Genomic DNA, 19,225 nt, shown 5'->3' with positions numbered 1-19,225 from the left:
GTAAAATGTTATCCTTTCCTTGCCAAGATTTCACTGCATTCAGTTCTAGAGGTTTTAGATCTAGAAAAAAGCACCTTTAAAAATTAGCAGTAGTCATGCATTTAAAGTGACAGCATGTATAGTGTCATACTGACTTTAGGTTTTTTGAAACTCCTATAAAGGTGTGAAGAATTTAAATGAATCTTTATACATGTGCTGAATTGCTTCTTTTTTTTGTTTCCCTCTTTGTTCATCCGTCTGTCCGTGTCACTAGAGACTTAGGATAAGTAGCTCCTTATTCATGCATATGCAGCTCCGCGGAGGAGAGCAGTTTTTTCCTGCCTGTGCTCCTGCTTGGAGCCGAGAGTGGGCTCTGTCTCAGGCGGGGCGTGATGGTCAGGCTGTGGCTGTGCCAGAAGGGCGTGCGCTCACTGCCGAGCGTGTGGCCCAAACGCAATAGCCAGCGGTTTTGTCTGTTAGAGTTTGTAGATGGTACTTATGATATAGCCTGGAATGTGTCTTCCATTGTGTGGGGCCATGTTAAGGAGATAATGCTTATTCCTGTTCACTTGCCATTTTAATTCTTTTAGCATTTTATTTATCAAAATACATCTACCATGCAGGTGCCCCCTACTGAGACGGTTCCTCAGATCAAGAAAGAAAAGCATAGTACTCAAGCTAAAAACAGAGCAAAACGGAAACCTCCAAAAGGAATGTTTCTTTCTCAAGAAGACGTGGAGGCCGTGTCTGCCAACGCCACTGCCGCGACTACGGTGCTGAGACAGCTGGACATGGAGTTGGTGTCAATCAAGCGACAGGTACCCACAGCTCTTCCTGTCATCTGTCCACTCATCTCAAAAGGGCGTTTTGTTTCTAAGGAAACAGACAGAAGGTCTTGGTACTGGCCCTGGATTTTCCTTCAGTTCACTTTGAAGTTGATGTTACGAGTGCCTATATATAAACGGTGCGTGTGCGCGCTCACTGCTTTTCACGTGGTGAACACGCCCCACCAGCCTCTCTTTGTGCATCAGGGAATGGGGCGCCGGCTCCCAGGCCCCACCGAGCCGAGCCCCACCCCATCCCCTCCAGTGAGTCGCCTGTGGGGCACAGCGCCCCTGCAGCCGCACCACGCCCGCCCTCCGGCTAGTTCCTGCCTTCTCCCCTTTGGTGGCCACTGTTCCGGCTCATACCACCACAAATTGCTGTTGCCTGTTTTGGGATGTCACGTAACAGTGGCATGAAGCGTTCTCTCTCATGTCTAGATTCCCCTCAGCACGTAAGATCCATCCGGGTAGTTAGTACAGAGCCACAGTTCTTGTTCTTGCTCACTGCTGTGTGTGTGTCCTACCAAATACGCATTTTTGGCCGTTAAAATAACACTGACGTGAGCATGTTCGTATGTCTCGTGGGGCACCATGCACGCATCCTTGTTGGGTCTGTACCCAAGAGTGGAATTGCTGGATTAGGAGTGTGCCTATGTCCTGCATCAGAGAACAGTGCCACACAGTTGTCCAAAGTGTCGTGGGGCCAGCCAGGTTCAGTCGCACTGTGTCGGGTTGTCATAACTCTTTGTGGGGAGTGGTCCCATGTGTTGTGAGATCTTTACCAGCGTTTCTGACCTTTACCTCCCAGGTGCTGTTAGCACCCTGTCCCCTCCAGCCGTGATAACAGAAGTGTCCCCAGGCATTGAGAAACGATCCCTGGAGAAGGGGGACACAGAGCATCCCATTTCCCATTCTGAGGCTTATCTTTTCACTCTGTTAATGGTATCTTTTGGTGAGCAGAAAATCTTAATTTTAAGGTAGTCCAGTTTCTCATTCTTGTCTTTTGTAGTTAGGGCTCTTGTTTCTTCAAAAAAATTTTAAACTATTTAATTTATTCATTTTTAGAGAGGAGGAAGGGAGGGAGAAAGAGGGGGAGAGAAACATCAGTGTGTGCACCCCCTAACTGGGATCCTGGCCCAGAACCCAGGCATGTGCCCTGACTGGGAATCAAAGCATTGACCCCTTGGTTTGTAGGCCTGCGCTCAACCCACTGAGCCACACCAGCCTGGGCTGTGGTTAGTGCTCCTTGAATTCCGTTAAGAACGTTCCTTTAGGTCATGAAGATATTCTGCCAGGTGGTCCTAATGTTGTTTTGCCTTTTACATTTTGATCTTCAGTCCACCTGGCAGTGTGTTTCTGTGTCTGTTGTCACATGTGGGGTCATCGTTGATTGGTTTTTCATATAGATTTCTAGTTAAGGGGGGCCTTTGTTTTCAATCCACTGTCCATGCATATGGTCAGGTTTGGCGTTTCCTATCACTTCCCTAAGTCTGTCCGTCCGGGTATGGACAAATTCTTCATCAGTGTGCACTGTGTAGTGTAGGTGAACATCACACACCTGTCTCGTACACTAAGTCCTTCATGATTGTCCGGCTGTTCATGGCCCTTTGTCGTTCCATTTAAAATTCAGAATCACTTTCTCAATTTCCAGAAAAACAATTCTGCTAGAATTTTGATTGAGGTTGTATTGAATTTATAGTTCAAAATAAAGAATTAGGGACTTCCGCCAAGATGGAGGTATAGGTGGATGTGCCGTGCCTTCTCAAACAACCAAGTTTAGGGACAACTAAATATTAGCATCAGAAAACACAACCAGAACACGGAAAACTGAACTTTTTGGAAGTCCGCTAACAACAAATTCTTCAGCCCGACCGGTAAGGGGCGAAACCGGCGTCTGGTGAGGAGTTGCAAAGGAGGGCTAGGTCGGACCCGGGCGCGGAATCCAGATGCGCGAATCCGGATGCGCGGGTTCCAGACGCAGGATTGGACCTGGTGAGCGATCGAGCGACCCACCGGGTGAGCGACTGCGGAGGAGTCAGTGGGGAGGCGGTGGCAGCGAGTTGACTGCGGTTGCCTGATTGCGCGCGACTGAGGGAGTGGGCGGTTGGACTGGCCGCGGCGGCGATAGAGGGCGCCGCGGCGGTAGAGGGCGCCGCCATTTCCCCGCTCTGACCACGCCCCCACATACAGCGTCACAACCCAGCGACCTGGGAGTCCAAGGCGCCGCTTCTCACATTTAAAGGGCCAGAACAGACCAAAAATGTCGCAGGAAGACCTCAAAGCCCCAGAGATAAATCTAAGCAACGAAGAAATAGCAAAACTCTCAGACGCACAGTTTAAAACACTGGTCATCAGCTTCCTCACAGATCTGGTTGATTATAGCCACAAATTAGAGAAACATATGAAGGCTAAATTAAGGGAAATGAATGGAATTCCACAGGAAACCCATAGAGATGAAAAGGAAACTGGGACTCAAATCAATGGAGTGGCCCAGAAGAAAGCAAATAATGGCCAAACAGAAAAGAGTCACGGAGCAAGAATTCAAAGAAATGAGGAGAGTCTTAGGAACCTCCAGGACATCTTTAAATGCTCCAATATCCGAGTTATAGGGGTACCAGAAGGGGGAAAGACACAATCACCAGTGGAAAAATTATTTGAACAACTAATAAAGGAGAATTTCCCCAATCTGGCAAAGGAAATAGACTTCCAAGAAATCCAAGAAGCCCAGAGAGTACCAAAAAAGTTGGACTCAAGAAGAAACACACCAAGGCATATCATAATTACATTAGCCAAAATTAAAATGAAGGAGAGAATCCTAGAAGCAGCAAGAGCTAAGGGGACAGTCACCTACAAAGGAGTCCCCATCAGACTGTCAGCAGATTTCTCAAAAGAGACCTTACAGGCAAGGAGGGGCTGGAAAGAAATATTCCAAGTCATGAAATCTAAAGACCTACAACCAAGATTGCTCTATCCAGCAAAACTTTCATTTAGAATGGAAGGACAGATAAGGTGCTTCTCAGATAAGACCAAATTCAAGGAGTTCATCATCACCAAGCCCTTATTATATGAAATGTTAAAGGGACTTATCTAAGGAAAAGAAGTTAAAGAAACATGAACAGTGAAAGAACAACAAGCTCACAGTTATTAACAACCACACCTAAAACGAAAGCAAACTAAAAGAACAGCTAGATCAGGAGTGGAAATATAGAAATGAAGATCTCAAGGAGGGTTAGCAACAGGGGAGTGGGAGGAGGAGATGGGGGGAGAAGGTACAGAAAATAAGTAGCATAGACAGTAGATAGAAAATAGATGGGGGGGGCAAGAATAGCATGGGAAATATAGAACCTAAGGGACTTGAGACACATGGACATAAACTAAAGGGGGGTAATGGTGGGGATGGGGGGCCAGGGTGGAGGGGAATGAAGGGGGGAATAGAGCAACTGTAACAGCATAATCAATTAAAAAAATAAAAATAAAATCAATAAGAATATCCTTTGGTGATAAATAAATAAATAAATAAATAAAATAAAGAATTAACATCTTCTGATCCATGAAACGATATATCTCCCCACTTATAGAGCTATTTAATTTCTCTGTTGTTTTTTTTCTAAGCAATAGGTCTTGTATATTCTTTGTTAGAGTTAGCCCTGGATATTTGGTACTTTTTTGATGTTCTTGTAAAGGATGTTCTTTAGATTAATTCGTTTCTGCTTATTTATGGCTGGTATGAAAAATGGCTTGTTCCATTCTTTGATTCTGCGTAGTACAATTGAAAATGGAAATTCTGCTGAGTACCTAGTATTGTCCTTTTATGTGTCTCCTCTCTCTTTCTCCCTCCCTCTGGAATTCAAGGCAAATTGTGGACCGATGGTTTCCTTCTAGCTTTTGCTGCTTTGACTTGTTAATCTTGATGCTTCCCTTGGAAGGTTAAATATGAGGCCAGCTGTCATTTCAGAGATGAAAAGAGTGGGTCAGGGGCCGGCCTGGTCTGTCTCGGGTGCAGGGAGACAGCACAGACCAGGACCAGGCGTGCCTCACGGAGCCGGAGCATTGGCTCCTGGTCCTGGCTTGCTGGCACAGCTGCCTTCTAATCTTAGGAGAATCGCTTAATCTTCCCGGGCCTCCTTTCAAATGAGGGGATTAATCCTGGCCCGGCTGACCTCCCTGGACGGTGCTGGCTGCTCCGGGAGCTCACATCTGGAGCTGTGTCTGCACCGGGAGAGTCGGTTCGGGCCGTGAGCTCTCCGTGCGATCCCATCTTCCTCTGCGAGGGGACTCAGTGCACTCTGCCGCAAAGTTCCTGAGGCTTGCCGCTTGAGGCTCAAGAGAGAAAAAGACACCCTTCTCCCTCAGAGCTTTTACTGATTGTGTCATATGACAGATGAGAAGAGATTGGTTGGTTTTCAGAGCCAGGGTCAAGAGCAGGCGTTTTTCATTTGAAGGTAGCTACTTAAAGTTTGCATCGTTGAAGAGAGAAGACTTGGAGTCTGACACGTGGGCAGAGGAGACAGGTTGTTTACTTCCCACGGCTTTTTAGGGCTCCTGCCAGATGCAGTCTGGGCTCAGTAACAGTGACACAGTGATGTTTTGTTCTGGAGGCCCCACATTTGGTTGGGGGTCAGGGGCTATTCACCTGAATGTGACAGGAAACCTGAGTAATAACACCTTAAACAGGTAAGGATTTATTTTTACCACATAGCTAGAAGTCCCACCGTTGGCGGTGACGGCATTAGTTCATCTGTTCAGCGGTGCTCCCAGGGTCCCTGATTCTTTTTCTCTACTCTGCACCCTCACTTTATTGGCCCCTCACCTCGTTCTGCCTGTCACTCTGGAAGCTGGAGAGGCCATTCCGTAGCCCTCATTCTGCATTCAGGGGTGGGAGACCAGGAGGTGCAGGCCGGACTGCCCATCAGCCCTTTCTGCTTCGCTAGCAACTCAGACTTGCCTCTCGCCAGAGCTTCGCAGTACAGCTGTGTGGACTGGTGAGGGGGGCGGGAATGTCGGGTGACCCAGCCAGGGGAGCCTGTGGCACTTTCTAAGTGCGGAATAAAGCGGTCTGACGTTAGGGAAGTCTCACTGAACACACAGCAAAGTGGGAAAAGACAGTTGTGTTCACCCAGGGGGTCTAGGGAAGGCACCAGGCCACGCCGACCGCCTCGTCTTTGAACCCTGGAATGCTGATTACTTTTGTGTCCCGTTTCTTTTCTGGCTGGTTGCCGCTCTGGCTTTCTTTCCCATTGGCATTAAGCTGGCAACTACCCCTATTCTTACGTTAGTGAACTCTGGGTATTTCTACTGGGGAAAATGCATCGGAAACAGAGGTGGAGGTTGGTGAGGTTAGAGCTGACTTTTAGTTCAGAATCTGTGGATGTTTTGCCTTACAACCATTTGTTTAATTTTATGCTTTTTTAATTTTAGGGAGGCAGTGTACATGTTCATTCAAAAACGAAAAGTGCTAGGGGTCAAGTTCCCCTGGTGCTTGGCACAGAGGTGCTCTGCTCCTAAGAGAGGAGCCCCCGCAGCCCCGCTTGTCCAGGAGTCTGCACAGAATTCAGGAGCAGCTGTGGTTTGTCATGTTTGTGTCTGTCTATGGGTTAGGGAAGGGTAGTGAACAATTAGATACAGTGAGTAACAGCGGGTTTGTGGGAAAGAGAATTTGTGAGAAAATGAAGAAATTGCAGCTGATCAGAATTAGGCTTGTGGAGAACAGACGCACTGCTTGCTTTTTCTCCCATGAAAGCACGTGGGTGTCTACGCTGTGGGGTCAGGGTAGTGCCCGACAGCAGCTCTTGGCTTGGGCGCTGCACCTTGCGGTCCTGCTGGGTAGCTGGGCCTTTCCCGCCTGCTCCGCCTCCTCTGCCTCCTGGCGGCTGAGCTCGGCTCTGTGTTCGGGGCCTGTGTTCTGTGTGGGAGATCACTGTCATGATATGGGGAGGGCTGTGCACACAGAGCCTCTTTGCCCCCTTCCCGTCCTTCTAGGTTGTCTCTTGCTCACTGTTCTAAGCAGGTCAACTGAAGAATCCAGTTAGATGCTCTTAAAGGAGTCAGTAGAGACCTCCAATTCTGGGTACCATATAGGTTGGAACATCTTTGCTTTTGGTGTTTTTATTTCCTGTAGTTTATGTAGTTGTTTTCTTTTCATACCTTCATAAAAGTTTTTCATTGCTTCAAACTTCCAGAGAAGTGCCTGTATTTATTTCCAGGGTTTAGGAAGGGAAAAAAGCTGTAGAAAAAGGAGATTTCAAAATAGGTCTTCAGTGAGACCTGAGTCAGGTGGGTGGTGGGCCCAGGTCAGACTCTTGCTTTCAGTGGGGGGGTCACTTCCAGGTGGTAAGGACGGTTCTCCCCGAGTCTCTGAACCAGCCTTCTTTGGGCCCCATAAGCTGGCCAGAAGGACTTTCCAGCTCTTTGGTCAGCCCCTGTCACCCTGCACCAGCTGCTTGTCGTACGGGATTTCGCCATGTCCAAGAATTTTCTGTGAGGGTGACATGTTCTATTTTAGAGCCTGGAATTTTGCCATTGGGGACGTGCTGTGGAGGGTGTCGTTAATCATGTTATACTTAAGGGTGTGATTGTTGGTGGTGTGGAGGTGAGAGGTGGGGACACATTAATTGCAGTCAGCCGGGGCTTCAGCCTGTCATCTGTGGTGATGGCAGAGCCCCAGCACTCCAGCCACGCTGTCCCTGTTCATCTTCGGCGCCACGGCCTTGGTGGCCCCATGGTGGCCCATTGGAACTCCATCCAGCAGCTTGCTGTCACCTCCTTGCCTTGGGTGCTCTGCAGGTACCACCGCAGATTGTTCACAGGCCCCTTTCCCCTACGGATGTGGTCGCAGTCCCCAGTGCTTCTGAAGGGCAGTGTGGGTGAGTGAGCAAACCTGCTGTCCGGCTCGCTGGAGCCAGGGACGTGCTTTGCTGTCCCAGGTTGTGCAGAGGCGGCAAAATCCAAGCTTACACATGGCGTAGCAGGTGGGACGGAGACACCAGGACTTAGAAGCACAGGTCGAACGTCCTTCTGTCAATTGTTAATAGGTATTGACAATGGAGAGAGATTGTGTAGGCTTCCTTAGTGGACTGGGTTGCACATGGAGATGTTTGGCTGTCCCAGGACCACTCTTTGATTTTCGAGACCTTGTGGATCTGAAAGACACCTTTACTCTGAGCGTTGCCACAAGGTTTCGTGATCTGGGGCTGGAGGGACTCTTCCTGAACTCCTTGTGAACAGGCTGCAGTCAGCAGCAGCCTGGAGGCGACCAGAACACGTCACAGATAGAGGTGTTTTCCAGCCGCACCCTTCCTGCCAGAGGCCTCCGTTTATTCTCCAGCCCTTCCCAGTACCTGTCAATATTCTCCACCGTCAGATCCTTCTAGGTCAGTTCATACTGGTTTGGAAAAGTTGACCATTTGATCACATGAGAGCCAATAGCCATTTTCAACACCGAAGCTGTTTGGGACGGTCTGCACGCCCATCCAGTGAAAGTTCCAGCCCTCGCTTTCTGTCACCTGGACCATCCTCTCTTTTCAAAGCTATTGGTCAGCACAGACTCCTCAATGTCAGTAACTCATTCTGCTTTTCCTGCTGTAACGCATGGGAACTTAGGGAGCCAGCAAGAGCGTCTGATTTCTCTGATTCCTGCCTCAGATTCTCCCCGGAAGCCAGGTCGCTTTATCACCACTTCCCCCTGTGGGTGCATAGCACAGAGCACTCAGAGTGCAGGGCGGGCGCCCGCTCTGGCGCTCACAGGAGGGTGCCCCTTGCTGGCCGCTGCCTGGCCTGCTGTGCCTCACAGTGGTTTTGTTGTTGTTTTGCTTTTTTGACTCCTTTATTTTTTTAAAGATTTTATTTATTTCATTTTTAGACAGGAAGGGAGGGAGAAAGACAGGGAGAGAAACATCAGTGTGTGGTTGCCTTTTGCACACTCACTCCTGGGGACCTGGCCCACAACCCAGGCATGTGCCCTGATCAGGAATTGAACCAGCAACCCTTTGGTTTGCAGGCTGGCACTCAGTCCATTGAGCCACACCAGGCAGGGCTATTGTTTCCTTTGTAAAATAAAAGTCTTTTCTCTTTTAGATTCAGAATATTAAACAGACAAACAGTGCTCTCAAAGAAAAACTCGATGGCGGAATAGAACCGTATCGACTTCCAGAGGTATGATTATGTTAACATCATCTCCGAAGTCAGCCCAGTTTTGTGTGTTTAAGAGTGTAATATCCACGTAATATCAAGTATGCACCTATTAGAAAGGACAGTACAACAGAATTTTATAAACCTAGTTGGCATCAAAATTCTGATATGAGAAAAAGATTTGTTGGCTCTAATAAGGACGTATGAGATGTTAACACGACTCATTTGGATGTACAGGTCATTCAGAAAAGTAACGCGCGCTGGACCACAGAGGAGCAGCTTCTTGCAGTACAAGGTACGGCACGGTCCTCCTCTTAAGAGCCTTTAGAGACAGGTGTGTCCTACCTGCATGTAGCATGTACCTCCCGGCTGAGACGGATTCTTGGGGGCTTGGGGGGTTGGACAGCATTTTAGCTGCTTTCTGGCATTATTTCCCCTGGGCTTGACTTTTTCCCTTCCTGGGCCTCACGAGTTGTAAAAATTATCATGTCAGTTTTAAAGGCGCGAGTAATTTGTTTTAACAGCCATACGTTGGGTTGGGTGTTGAATAGTTACGAAGTACAAAACCCCAACAAGCAAACAGAGTGTTGGATTTGGGGGCTGTTCTAGTCCTGGGGACCCTGAAACGACAAACGCAGAATACCCATAACCACAGAATGATTGCTGGATGACTTCAGTGTTCATGTGACATCTGATGATAAGGCACAGATTTCCAGATGACAGGGTCGCCCTGGACTTGGGTCAGTCGTCCACAGGATGTCCCCACACGGCCTTTCCCCCCCTGGTCTAACGCACTGAGGCGGTGCCTGCTCTTCCAAGCTTGTATGTTTCCTCACCTGGATACGAGTCAGTCTGTTGTGTGTGCTTTTCGTTGGTTTTCTCTTGTATTGAAAAACGTTCTCTTGTGTCCATAGCCATCAGGAAGTATGGCCGTGATTTTCAGGCCATCTCAGATGTGATTGGGAACAAATCAGTGGTACAAGTGAAAAACTTTTTTGTAAATTATCGACGTCGCTTCAACATAGATGAAGTTTTACAAGAATGGGAGGCAGAGCATGGGAAGGAAGAGACCAATGGGCCCAGCAACCAGAAACCTGTCAAGAGCCCGGACAATCCCATCAGGATCGCCGAAGAGGATGACGAGGTGAGTCCGAGGCGGCACGGCCTCCTCTCAGCCGGGCCTGCGCTCCCGTCCACGTGGCCTCCTCACTGATGAGCTTGTTCGGTGGTGGTGATGTTCTTGGGTTTTCGCTCCATCAATAACTTGATTTCTGCCTGCAAATACGTGTGTTGAACTCATTTAACTGTTTGTCCTGTGTGTGTGGCTCCCGTTTGAATCCCTGGACACAGTCCCAGATTCACCCGGCTTCCTCCAACCACAGAATATACACTGCCAATGTTTCAGTGCAGTCAGAACTCTGCCGCAGGACAGTGTGGGAGGTGCCTTGGGGGCGTGGGCAGAGCAAGTCACGTAAATGTGTGGCCATCACACCTCGCGGTCGACAGACTTACTGGTGAGTCTGCACAGCCAGCCAGGTGGGGGCTCCTGGCCCATCTCTGCTGCCCACGTCTTCAGCCATTGACGCTGTGTCGAACTTAGAGGTAGATGGGGACAGTTCTAGGTGACATAGTTGGCTGGAACTTCCAGGATGGTAGCCCTGATTTCAATAGCCCAGTCGGCAGAAATCAGGCAGGAAGCTTACTTTGCTGCAGGGCTCCATCTGTCACCTCTCTGCCTCCTGTGACAGGGTTGTTGCTCACATGTCTCCTGGCCTGCTGCGTAGCCGCCCCTCACTCCCACAGGAGAGGAGGGTGGGGCTGGGCATAGGGACGAGTTCGTTGCCAGTCACCTTATGTTTGAGTTTGTCCACTGACGCGGTAACTTAAGGCTTAATTTAGCTTTATAAGGAAAGTCACTTTCCCATCTGAGCCTTCCAGCAACCACACGGGAATGACCGAAGTGCCCCGTCCTCCGTTCTGAGTGCTCCTCGGGGAGCCCGGCTGTGGAGGCAGCTTGGAGGTCTGGCCGGCCTGAGCGTGGGGGTGCCCACTGGCCAGGGTGCTGAGACGTACCGACCGTGTTAGACGTTTCTAGAGCCTTCTACCAGAACAAAATCTTTGTGATAACTGTACAACATCTGTGGCATTGCCAGTGTGAGCGGTGCCCCCGAGTTGCCCCCGTGAGTGGGCAGCCTGCAGCCCTGCGGCATGAGAGCACAGCAGCAGCACAGGAGTGTTCTGGTCTCGGGCAGTGGCTTTGCCCCGGGCCCACTGCCCCTGTGGCAGCAGGTGGACGTCCCGAAGTCCTGGGCTCTGTTTAGGAAGCGTTAAAAAGATGAGGTGCCCACAGACAGAACACCGAAACCTGCAGGAAAGCGCGCTGTCATCGGTCCCAGAAAGCAGGAAGGACAGGGAGCCGCTCCCTTCCCTCGCAGACAGTGCCACCGCCGGCGCCGGCCGGGTGGCAGTTCAGGGCGTCAGTCCTCACGTTCGTACTTTCCTTCTCTTCTTGTTTCTGGTTCGTTTACAGACAACTTAGATCTGTCCGTTCCTTTCTCTTTCCTTCTGATCAGTCCAGAAGGTCCATTCTTAGTGCTGGTCCGTCCACTCGGCCCGCGCCCCACGCCGATTCTCCACCACCACGCCCACGTAACTCTTTTCTCCGCCTCTGCGGTCTGCAGCCCCAGCAGCAGGGCTCACTTCTCTTTGGTGCCTGACCTTCCGTGTGTCCGCTCTTCAGGAAGAGGGGTACCGTCTGTATATAGTCTTTATGTTTCCCGTGAAGTTATTCTCTTCTCTTGCCACTTAAAGCACGCATGCATGCACACATGCACGCACACAGTCCTGGCTGGGCAGCTCAGCTGCTGGAAGCATCGTCCCGAAGCTGGAGGTCCTCCAGCACACGCGGAAACCGACCGCTGAGTGCGTAACTCAGTAGAACACACACAGGTTAATGCTGCTCTCTCTCTCTCTCATTAGTGCATTTTAAAAACCACTCTTTACACACTTGGATTTCCCTTTTTTAGTCTGATTCTTTTCCTGCTTCTTACAGCACAAACCCTTGCACACCGGCACCCTGGTGTTCTGTTCTCCATTGGCAGAAGGAGCTTGACTGTGAAGCTGGCTGCATTTCTGTGCCCTGACCGCAGTTGCTAAAGCACCGGCTGGCTCTCTGTTACGTCACTGCGCGGGGCGTAGTGTCCTTGTGCTTCTGCACTCGTGTTTGTTTCGGGGAGTCTGGCCGCTGAGAAAGCTGCGTACTGGGCCCTGCCTGTCCCTCACCCTCAGATTTTGTTTGTGCCACACAGACGGGGAGGGGGACCTCAGGGGGCCAGATGTCCTGTGGCAGAGAATCCTCACGCGACATCCCTAACAGGTTCTGGGCAGACTCCAGTCCGAACCAGTTTACAACAGGCTAATCGTAGGGATGAGGGTGGAGAAGTTCCCAGGCACCTCATCTTCCTTACAGACGAAGGACATAAGACCCGCTCTTTCCTTCAAGGCTGAGGAGGGAGGGCAGCCACAGGGCCTGAGCTTCTGAGACCCCGAGTTCTCTGAGGAAGCCAAGGATGGGGCTGGGGCCACAGCCCCAGAGGGCACGGAGCAGCACTGCCGAAGCTGCCTGGTGGGAGAGAAGCTCGTTAATCAGTCGGGGGTTGATCCAGCGCACCGCCGAGGAGGGTCCTCATCTGAGTCTGTGCAGTTTCTGTGAACCGGCCTCACACGAAGGAGCACAAAGCTCTGTGGTTTGAGCTGAGCCATGACTAACCTTGAGGTTCGGGTCTGGGATTTGGGTTTTAAAATGAAGGCAGAAAATTAAGAAATGCCTGGGAAGCGTTTACAGAACATCCTGCAGGCTCAGGGACCCTGGTGCCCCTGCGTCCCGGCCGAGCTGGGGCCTGCTTGTTGACTGGGGGGGTTCCCCGGCAGCCCCTCCAGCTGGTGCCGGTGCCTCTGAGTGTGACTTTGCCAAGGATGTGCCAACTGCCCTTTTGGGGGCCTTGTTTACTCCCCTGTAGTAGACATGATTACGGTGTCCATTCTGCAGAAGAGGAAGTGGAGTTCAAAAAGAGTAACTTGTGCAGGTACACCCAGCTGGACAGCGGCAGAGCGGGGGTCTGAGCCCAGGACGTCTGGGTGTGGGGGCCACGCTCTGCCTCAGCACAGCCGCCTCCTCCGCCTGCCCTTGGAGCCCGGCCGCCTGCCGCGCCCTGTGTCTGCCTGCCCCTTTCCCACCTACAGGACACCAGAGTCGTGGTGTTTCCTGCTCTGAGACTCTTTTCTTCTCCCTTCTTCAGGCTGCTTCTGTTCTTGACGTCAGATATGCGTCTGCCTCCTGAGAAACTCGAGTAGCTTCCAGCACTTGGTATGGACGACTGTGTTACCCAGGATATCAGGTATTACAAGACATCACCTAGCCATCCGCATCACATCTCTGTGGACAAGCAGCTATTACCAAAAAAGGCATACACTTCCGGTCCTGTGCTACATCTGCCTTAAACCTTTGCTCGTTCCTCCATGTTGGCGCCACTTCCCGGAGAGCTCCGTGCATCTCTCAGTCTGCGTGCGTGCTGGGGGAGGGGGTCCCTGGCCTGCACGCCTGAGTCTGGGGGCCACCACCTGGGCAGAGCGCCAGAGCCCACCAGTGGCAGCTCTTCCCGTCAGCAGCTCCAGAACAGGCGGCCGGTCCGGAAGGCACGACGCTGTCCCTGCATGGCCTGCGGTTTCCACTTTGTGCATAACGTCGTTTCCAGAGTGACTGCGACCCTGCCGGCCTTCTAGAAAGTTTCTCTTGTACTTTTCTGAGGCATCCACCTAAATGAGATCACGCTTTTTTGGGAATCACAGTATATTGGCAGACTGACTGCATTATAATCTTTACTGTGCCAAACACCCTGATTCAACTCTCGCCTCCCCGACAGTGGGGTATAATCATGGTTTATGAGTCTGGTTTGCTGAAACCTCTCCCTCTCCTTTCCCACTTGGTAGAAAGCTGATGCGCAATAGCTTTCTTTGGACACGTAGCTAAAAAGGAACGTGGACCTCAATACCTTCTGCCGTCAGCACTCAGCACGGCAGCCCCCGGGTGGGTGCCACCCTCTCGTTTCCCAATTCCCCACCTCCACCACCCAGCTCCAAGAGATTTGGTCCGTACCACTGTACCTGGTGCTTGTACATTTGGAATTGGTGCCTTCTCCCTCTGGCAACCACGCTCTCCATCCTGTTTCCGTTTCGGTGTCTTATTTCTTCTTTACCGCTCACTGCTTGCCAAAGACGATGTCGCTGAGGCGGGGGTAGGGGGCTTGCCGCAGATCCTGACCATGCAGACTCTATAAGTCTCGCTTGGTCACAGGGCGGCAGACCAGCTGGTGAGGGCTTTACAGAAGTGCACATTGTCCCTCGTCCTCTCACATGCCTGGCCCTTCACACGTCACTCCACACACCCTTTGGTCCTTCGTGTACTGGCGTGACCACGAACACCACCCTCTCTCTCCACAGTGTACAGTACAGGCCAGAGAAGTGAGCCCTCTGTCGGCTCTGGCGAGGGCGCGATGACAGGGACCGCCTGCAGAGCGGCCCGTGCTGCCCTTTGGTCGGACTGGGGACAAGCGAAGCGTCTCGTCCACATCCTGAGACCTCCAGAGTCGCTTCTCTGCTCTCAGCAGACCGTGGGCCTGCCACGGGCCAGCAGACTGAGGGGCGGGAGGGGCGGACTGGCCACCGGCCACCGGGATCTGAGGTCACCCACTCCCTGCCCGCAGACAGCCCAGCCTGCTCTAACCGGGCTGAGGGAGCTCTTTGTTTTGTTTTTGCATCATTTGCATATTTTTCCTGCTTTCAATACCAAAAAGAAAAAAGATGCAGATGCTCTAAGGTGGCATAAACAGAATTCTTAAGAACTTAAAATATGCAACTAAAATTTGTTGTGTTTTGACTCTCGAGCACCTTGCCTTTTTTTTTTTTTTAAGTCAGCTGACTTTCTCTTTAGGAAGAGGGGTGGCTAAAATCATAGATTTTTTGGAATTGGATGTGTTTTTCTAGGAATCTAGACGAAGTCACTCAGAAGGGGGAGGAAAAGGGGACTTTACCCACGGCACCGTCTTGTCCCTGCTTTGGGTGTCCGGGAGGCAGGCAGAAGCGGGCGAGGAGCAGTCGGGCGGGCGGAGGGCAGTCACAGCTCGCTGACCCTGCGTGGACAGGGACAGAAGAACACGAGGAAGCGCCAAGCGCTCACTCTCCCTTGCGGGGCAGGCCTGTTGTGTGATCACAGACGGCGGGGGCGCACGGGCAGGAGAGGGCCTGCGCTTTGCACATCGTTTTGAGGGGACACTGGGCATGGACAGAAGCTTTTGTTGTTCCTTCCTCCTCGTGGCCGCCTTCCTCTTCACAGAAGCAGGAGGCCGCTTCCTGCAGGGAAACGAGTAGGTCTGTTCCTCCTTTGCGCCCAGGCTGTTTTCCTTAAGAAGTGGTCCCTTCTGGCAGCACTGGAAAGCTCGGTGCTGGTCCTTCCGCAGCACGGTGGGCACGCCGCAGTGCCGGGCCTGTCCGCTCTGCACCACCCTCCCTCGCCTCCTGGCACCCGGCGCTCCTCGTCCCGGAGACACACTGTGCGGGTCTGCTCACCGCACAGCGGCTGCTGGGGCTCTCCGGGGGAGAGGGGCTGTTGTTTCCATTCGCCGGGAGGAGGAAAGCTAGTCGTCTTTGCCTGCCTGCCTTCGCTGTGGTCTCACGCATAAGACAGCACTGTGCTTTCCACTGTGTCGTTCCACTGTCTGCAATGATGTCGTAAATGCAACAAGTCGCTTTGCTTTAAAAGTGAAGCGACCTGGTCTTACTTGGGCGAAGACCCTTTTAGACATATCAGGACTTGGGTGCGTCAGCAGCTCGTGCTTGGGTGTGTCAGGGTCCACGGTGACAACTGCCTCGGATGCAACACTCACTTAAGCTTTGTCTTCTTAAAAATTATCAATGTGAATGTCATAATTATATATATATTTTTGTGGAAAATTTCTCCTAAGTATAAGTTATTGTGCAAAATATAGTACCATTGAAACAAATGATAGTTTTAGTTTAGAAATCCTAAAAGATATAAATTGTATTGCATATGCATTAAAAGTTTGTTTTATTTAATTTTATGTAGATGTGTAAAGTGTTAGGTAAATTTTTTTCACTTATCCATCGAGATACCTTGTTACTTGAATATTGTGTTGGCTGGTTTGAAACAGTGATCAATTCCATAGTGTAGCTCTTCTAACCAGAAAGCGGCCCTGCCCGTGGGGGCCAGAGGTCAGCACCACACACCTACTGCGCCGTTTCGGGGGGTGTGTGACCAAGATACCGGTTCCGGGAAATGGTTCTTAACAGTTTTTAACTGAAAGACCCTTTGATGGTCACGGACCTCTAATCAAAAATGAATATGAAAAAATAGTTGTTCTACAACTCAACTATCGGGGACTAATTAAGCAGTTATTTTCTGTGTATATAAAGTTTCCTCAAATACCACACACCATCGTAAGTGTGCTCATTGTCACTTTAAATTTCAGCTGTCCCTATTTTTGTCTTTCTGAATATCAGATGTACTATTGGTATAACTGCACACCAAAAACAAGCCAAACAGTGCATTACACTAACTGGACCCCTGCTTATGTGAGCACAGGAAAGGCGGAGCCCACTCAGTCGGGACCCTTGCTGTCTCTTTCTAGCCCGTTTCCAAATCCACTGACCCAGGGTTCGAGCTTTTACCGTCAAGTGAAACTTTGCCTCCACCGACTCAAGGCAGTTCGCTCTCGCGGGTGGCCTCGCGCAGTGCTCGGAGCAGGCGCCCTCCCGGCCCCGGGCCTCTGCCGCTCCCCTCACAGAGCGAGGCACAGCCATGGCGGCGGGACAGTTCAGAGGACGCCGGCCCAGTCTATGCATGTCGTCTGGTAACGAGTGTTTACAGTCACCTTCGAAAACTGAGGTCCGCCCCTGAGCGGGGAGTGTTCATTACGTACATGTTGCTACTTTGCTAAGTGCTTTTTAGATTGCTTAAAACTTTTTCAAGATTTTAAAAGATGTATAAGGTTAAGTTTGCAAATATAATGGAAATGCTGTATATCTTTTGAAGTGGTAAAATCCACATTGGGATTTTAAAGAAGAGATGTTGTAACAATGCTGTGTAAGTAATATTTTAATGTCTCTTTTTGCCTGTTTTTTATGTCAGTACATTCATTATGGTGAATGTTCATAGCATTATAATTGCTTAGCTGTTGGATAATAACATTGGTTAGTGGAGATTGGAGAATTTATTTGTGAAATTCTGCAGAATTCATTTTTCTATTTCCAATATTTGCTGAAGTTAAATAAAAATTTTCAAGCCATTGATGTAATAAAATATGAAGCAAAACAGTTTCCCGCACGCCCTCTCTCTGTCGGAGCGTGACCCCACCCAGCACAGAGTAGATGCTTTCTGGCCCTGCCCGGGCCCCAGGGTTCAGAGGGCATCGGTTCCCCGGAACTGCACGGACTGGGGACAGCCGGTCGGGAGCCTCATGTTTAGCACCAGACACCTCCGGCGCCCCTGAGCCCCACTCCTTTGGTCCCTGGCGATGTGTGTGGGGAGCGGAGCCAAGCTGGCGCTGTTTCCAGGGAGGGGTGCCGACCCGTCAGAGCTGCTGCCTCTTCTCAGCTCTGAGGCCTGGACGCTGGCCTCGGACTGTGGCTGTGAAGAGAGAGGCGTGCTTGCCACCTCTGTACCTCCGGTCACCTGAGAGTGGACATGGCTCTCCTCCCAATGCCCCTTCAACTCCTAGCATCTTCTCCTGCTTCAGCTGGGATGTGGGTTTGGTGTGGCCGCCCCCGGGGACCCTGACCGTCCCATCCAGCGTTGCCCCCCCAGGCAGGACGCACTCTGGTGGCTCCAGGTCCCTCTCTTCATGTGACCGCATGGTGTGTTGGCCTGGTGGGGGTGGGATGGGTGCTCCCACCGACCTCACTGAGTGCCCCGGGGGCGTGCCCAGTGCAGCAGGGGGCCTGCTGTCCCTCCATGTCTTTGAGGGAGGTGACTCTTGCCATAGACAAAAGGGAGCAAGTGTTGAGACCGGAGCTGTGGGCTTTCCCACAAGGAGGTAGGTGGAGGTCGAGGGGAGCCGGGAGGACATACAGCAGTGTGAGGAGGGGGGCGGTCCGGCGGATGAGGCCGGGCCCGGCCGGACGTGGAGAGAGCCACGACGTGGGGAGGGGAGGAGGCAAGGCCTGGGCCCGTTCAGGTGCTCGTGGGGAACACGGGCCAGGCTCCCTTCCTGCAGACTGGGCAGAGGGACACCTGTGTCCAGCGGTGTCCAGGCCACCTTTGGTGCCATGCCTCATGTGATCTGGCCCCGCCTCAGGCAGAAGAGGAAATGGAGGAAGGGACCAGAAGCACACGTGAAGAAACAATAGCAAAAACTAGCACGAATTTGGTGGAAAATGTTGATTACAGATCCAAGAACGTCAGTGAACCTGGAGCAGGATGAAAACCATGTCCCAGGAAAGGCAAACAAGGTGGAGAAAACCCTGGTGGCTGTGGGAGGAGGCCAGGCACCGAGGGGCCCTCGTGCGTGAGCAGCGGAGACGGGAAGCGGCGTGAGGCCATGGGAAGGGCTAAGGCTGAAAGCGGCCGAACGACAACTCTATCCAGATCTTCAAGATGAAGGCAAAATGCAGAGTTCTTCCCTATGCACATGCACAGAGATTGAGCGAACGTGCCCCGTGCAGCCCTTCGCTGTAAGCAATGCTGAGGACCCATGTGAAGGGGTGACTAGGAGACGCCCCAGGGCGTGGGAAGGAGCGGGTGGCCGGCGGCGGCGAGGGCGCGGCTCGCAGACCAGCGGGGTCCCCGAGATCCAGTCCGGGACAGAAACAACTCGGGGTGGCGGCGGAGCATTGCTGTGCGTGTGTTGACTCTCTTCGGCGTTCGGTAGTATTTGGTGTTAGTTTCAGGTGTACAGCGTAGCCACCGAGTCCGGTGTCCAGCCGACCGCAGCCGTAGCCGTTCCAACAACGTGGATCACATGCATTCCCTGTGCCGTCCTTCACGTCCCTTTGACCGCGTGGCCGTTCTGCAGCTGCCGGTTTGTCCTTCTCAGTCCCTTCACCTTTTCCCTCAGTTCCCCAACCCTCCTCCCCTCCGGAAACCCGAGGTTTAACCCTGACCTGAGAATATGTTTACTGATTTGAGAGAGAGAGAGAGAGACATCCAAGCAGGTGCCTCCCACGTGCGCCCCGACTGGGGACTGAACCCGCAACCTAGTTCTATGCCCTGACTGGGAATTGAA

The 19,225-nt window shown here is 51.5% G+C and overlaps 1 protein-coding gene across 2 annotated transcripts in view; it reads left to right on the top strand.

Annotated features, from left to right (window-relative positions):
- RCOR1 (REST corepressor 1) overlaps window positions 1–16,066 on the top strand; it is a 117,797-nt gene extending 101,731 nt beyond the window's left edge. For both annotated transcript variants that reach the window (XM_037130172.2, XM_037130171.2), the window contains 5 exons: window positions 603–797; window positions 8,877–8,954; window positions 9,168–9,225; window positions 9,845–10,074; window positions 13,229–16,066. In XM_037130172.2, the coding sequence (XP_036986067.2) occupies window positions 603–797; window positions 8,877–8,954; window positions 9,168–9,225; window positions 9,845–10,074; window positions 13,229–13,270 (603 nt within the window). In that variant the 3' untranslated portion in view covers window positions 13,271–16,066. The remainder of the gene's footprint in view (window positions 1–602; window positions 798–8,876; window positions 8,955–9,167; window positions 9,226–9,844; window positions 10,075–13,228) is intronic.
- The last annotated feature ends 3,159 nt before the right edge of the window (window positions 16,067–19,225 follow it).

This window comes from Artibeus jamaicensis, unplaced genomic scaffold, assembly GCF_021234435.1.
Source record: "Artibeus jamaicensis isolate MK-2021 breed Jamaican fruit bat unplaced genomic scaffold, CSHL_Jam_final contig_444, whole genome shotgun sequence".
In the NCBI taxonomy this organism is placed as follows: Eukaryota; Metazoa; Chordata; class Mammalia; order Chiroptera; family Phyllostomidae; genus Artibeus; species Artibeus jamaicensis.
Note: the sequence above shows the minus strand (reverse complement) of the source record. Positions and strands in the feature narration are given on the sequence as shown.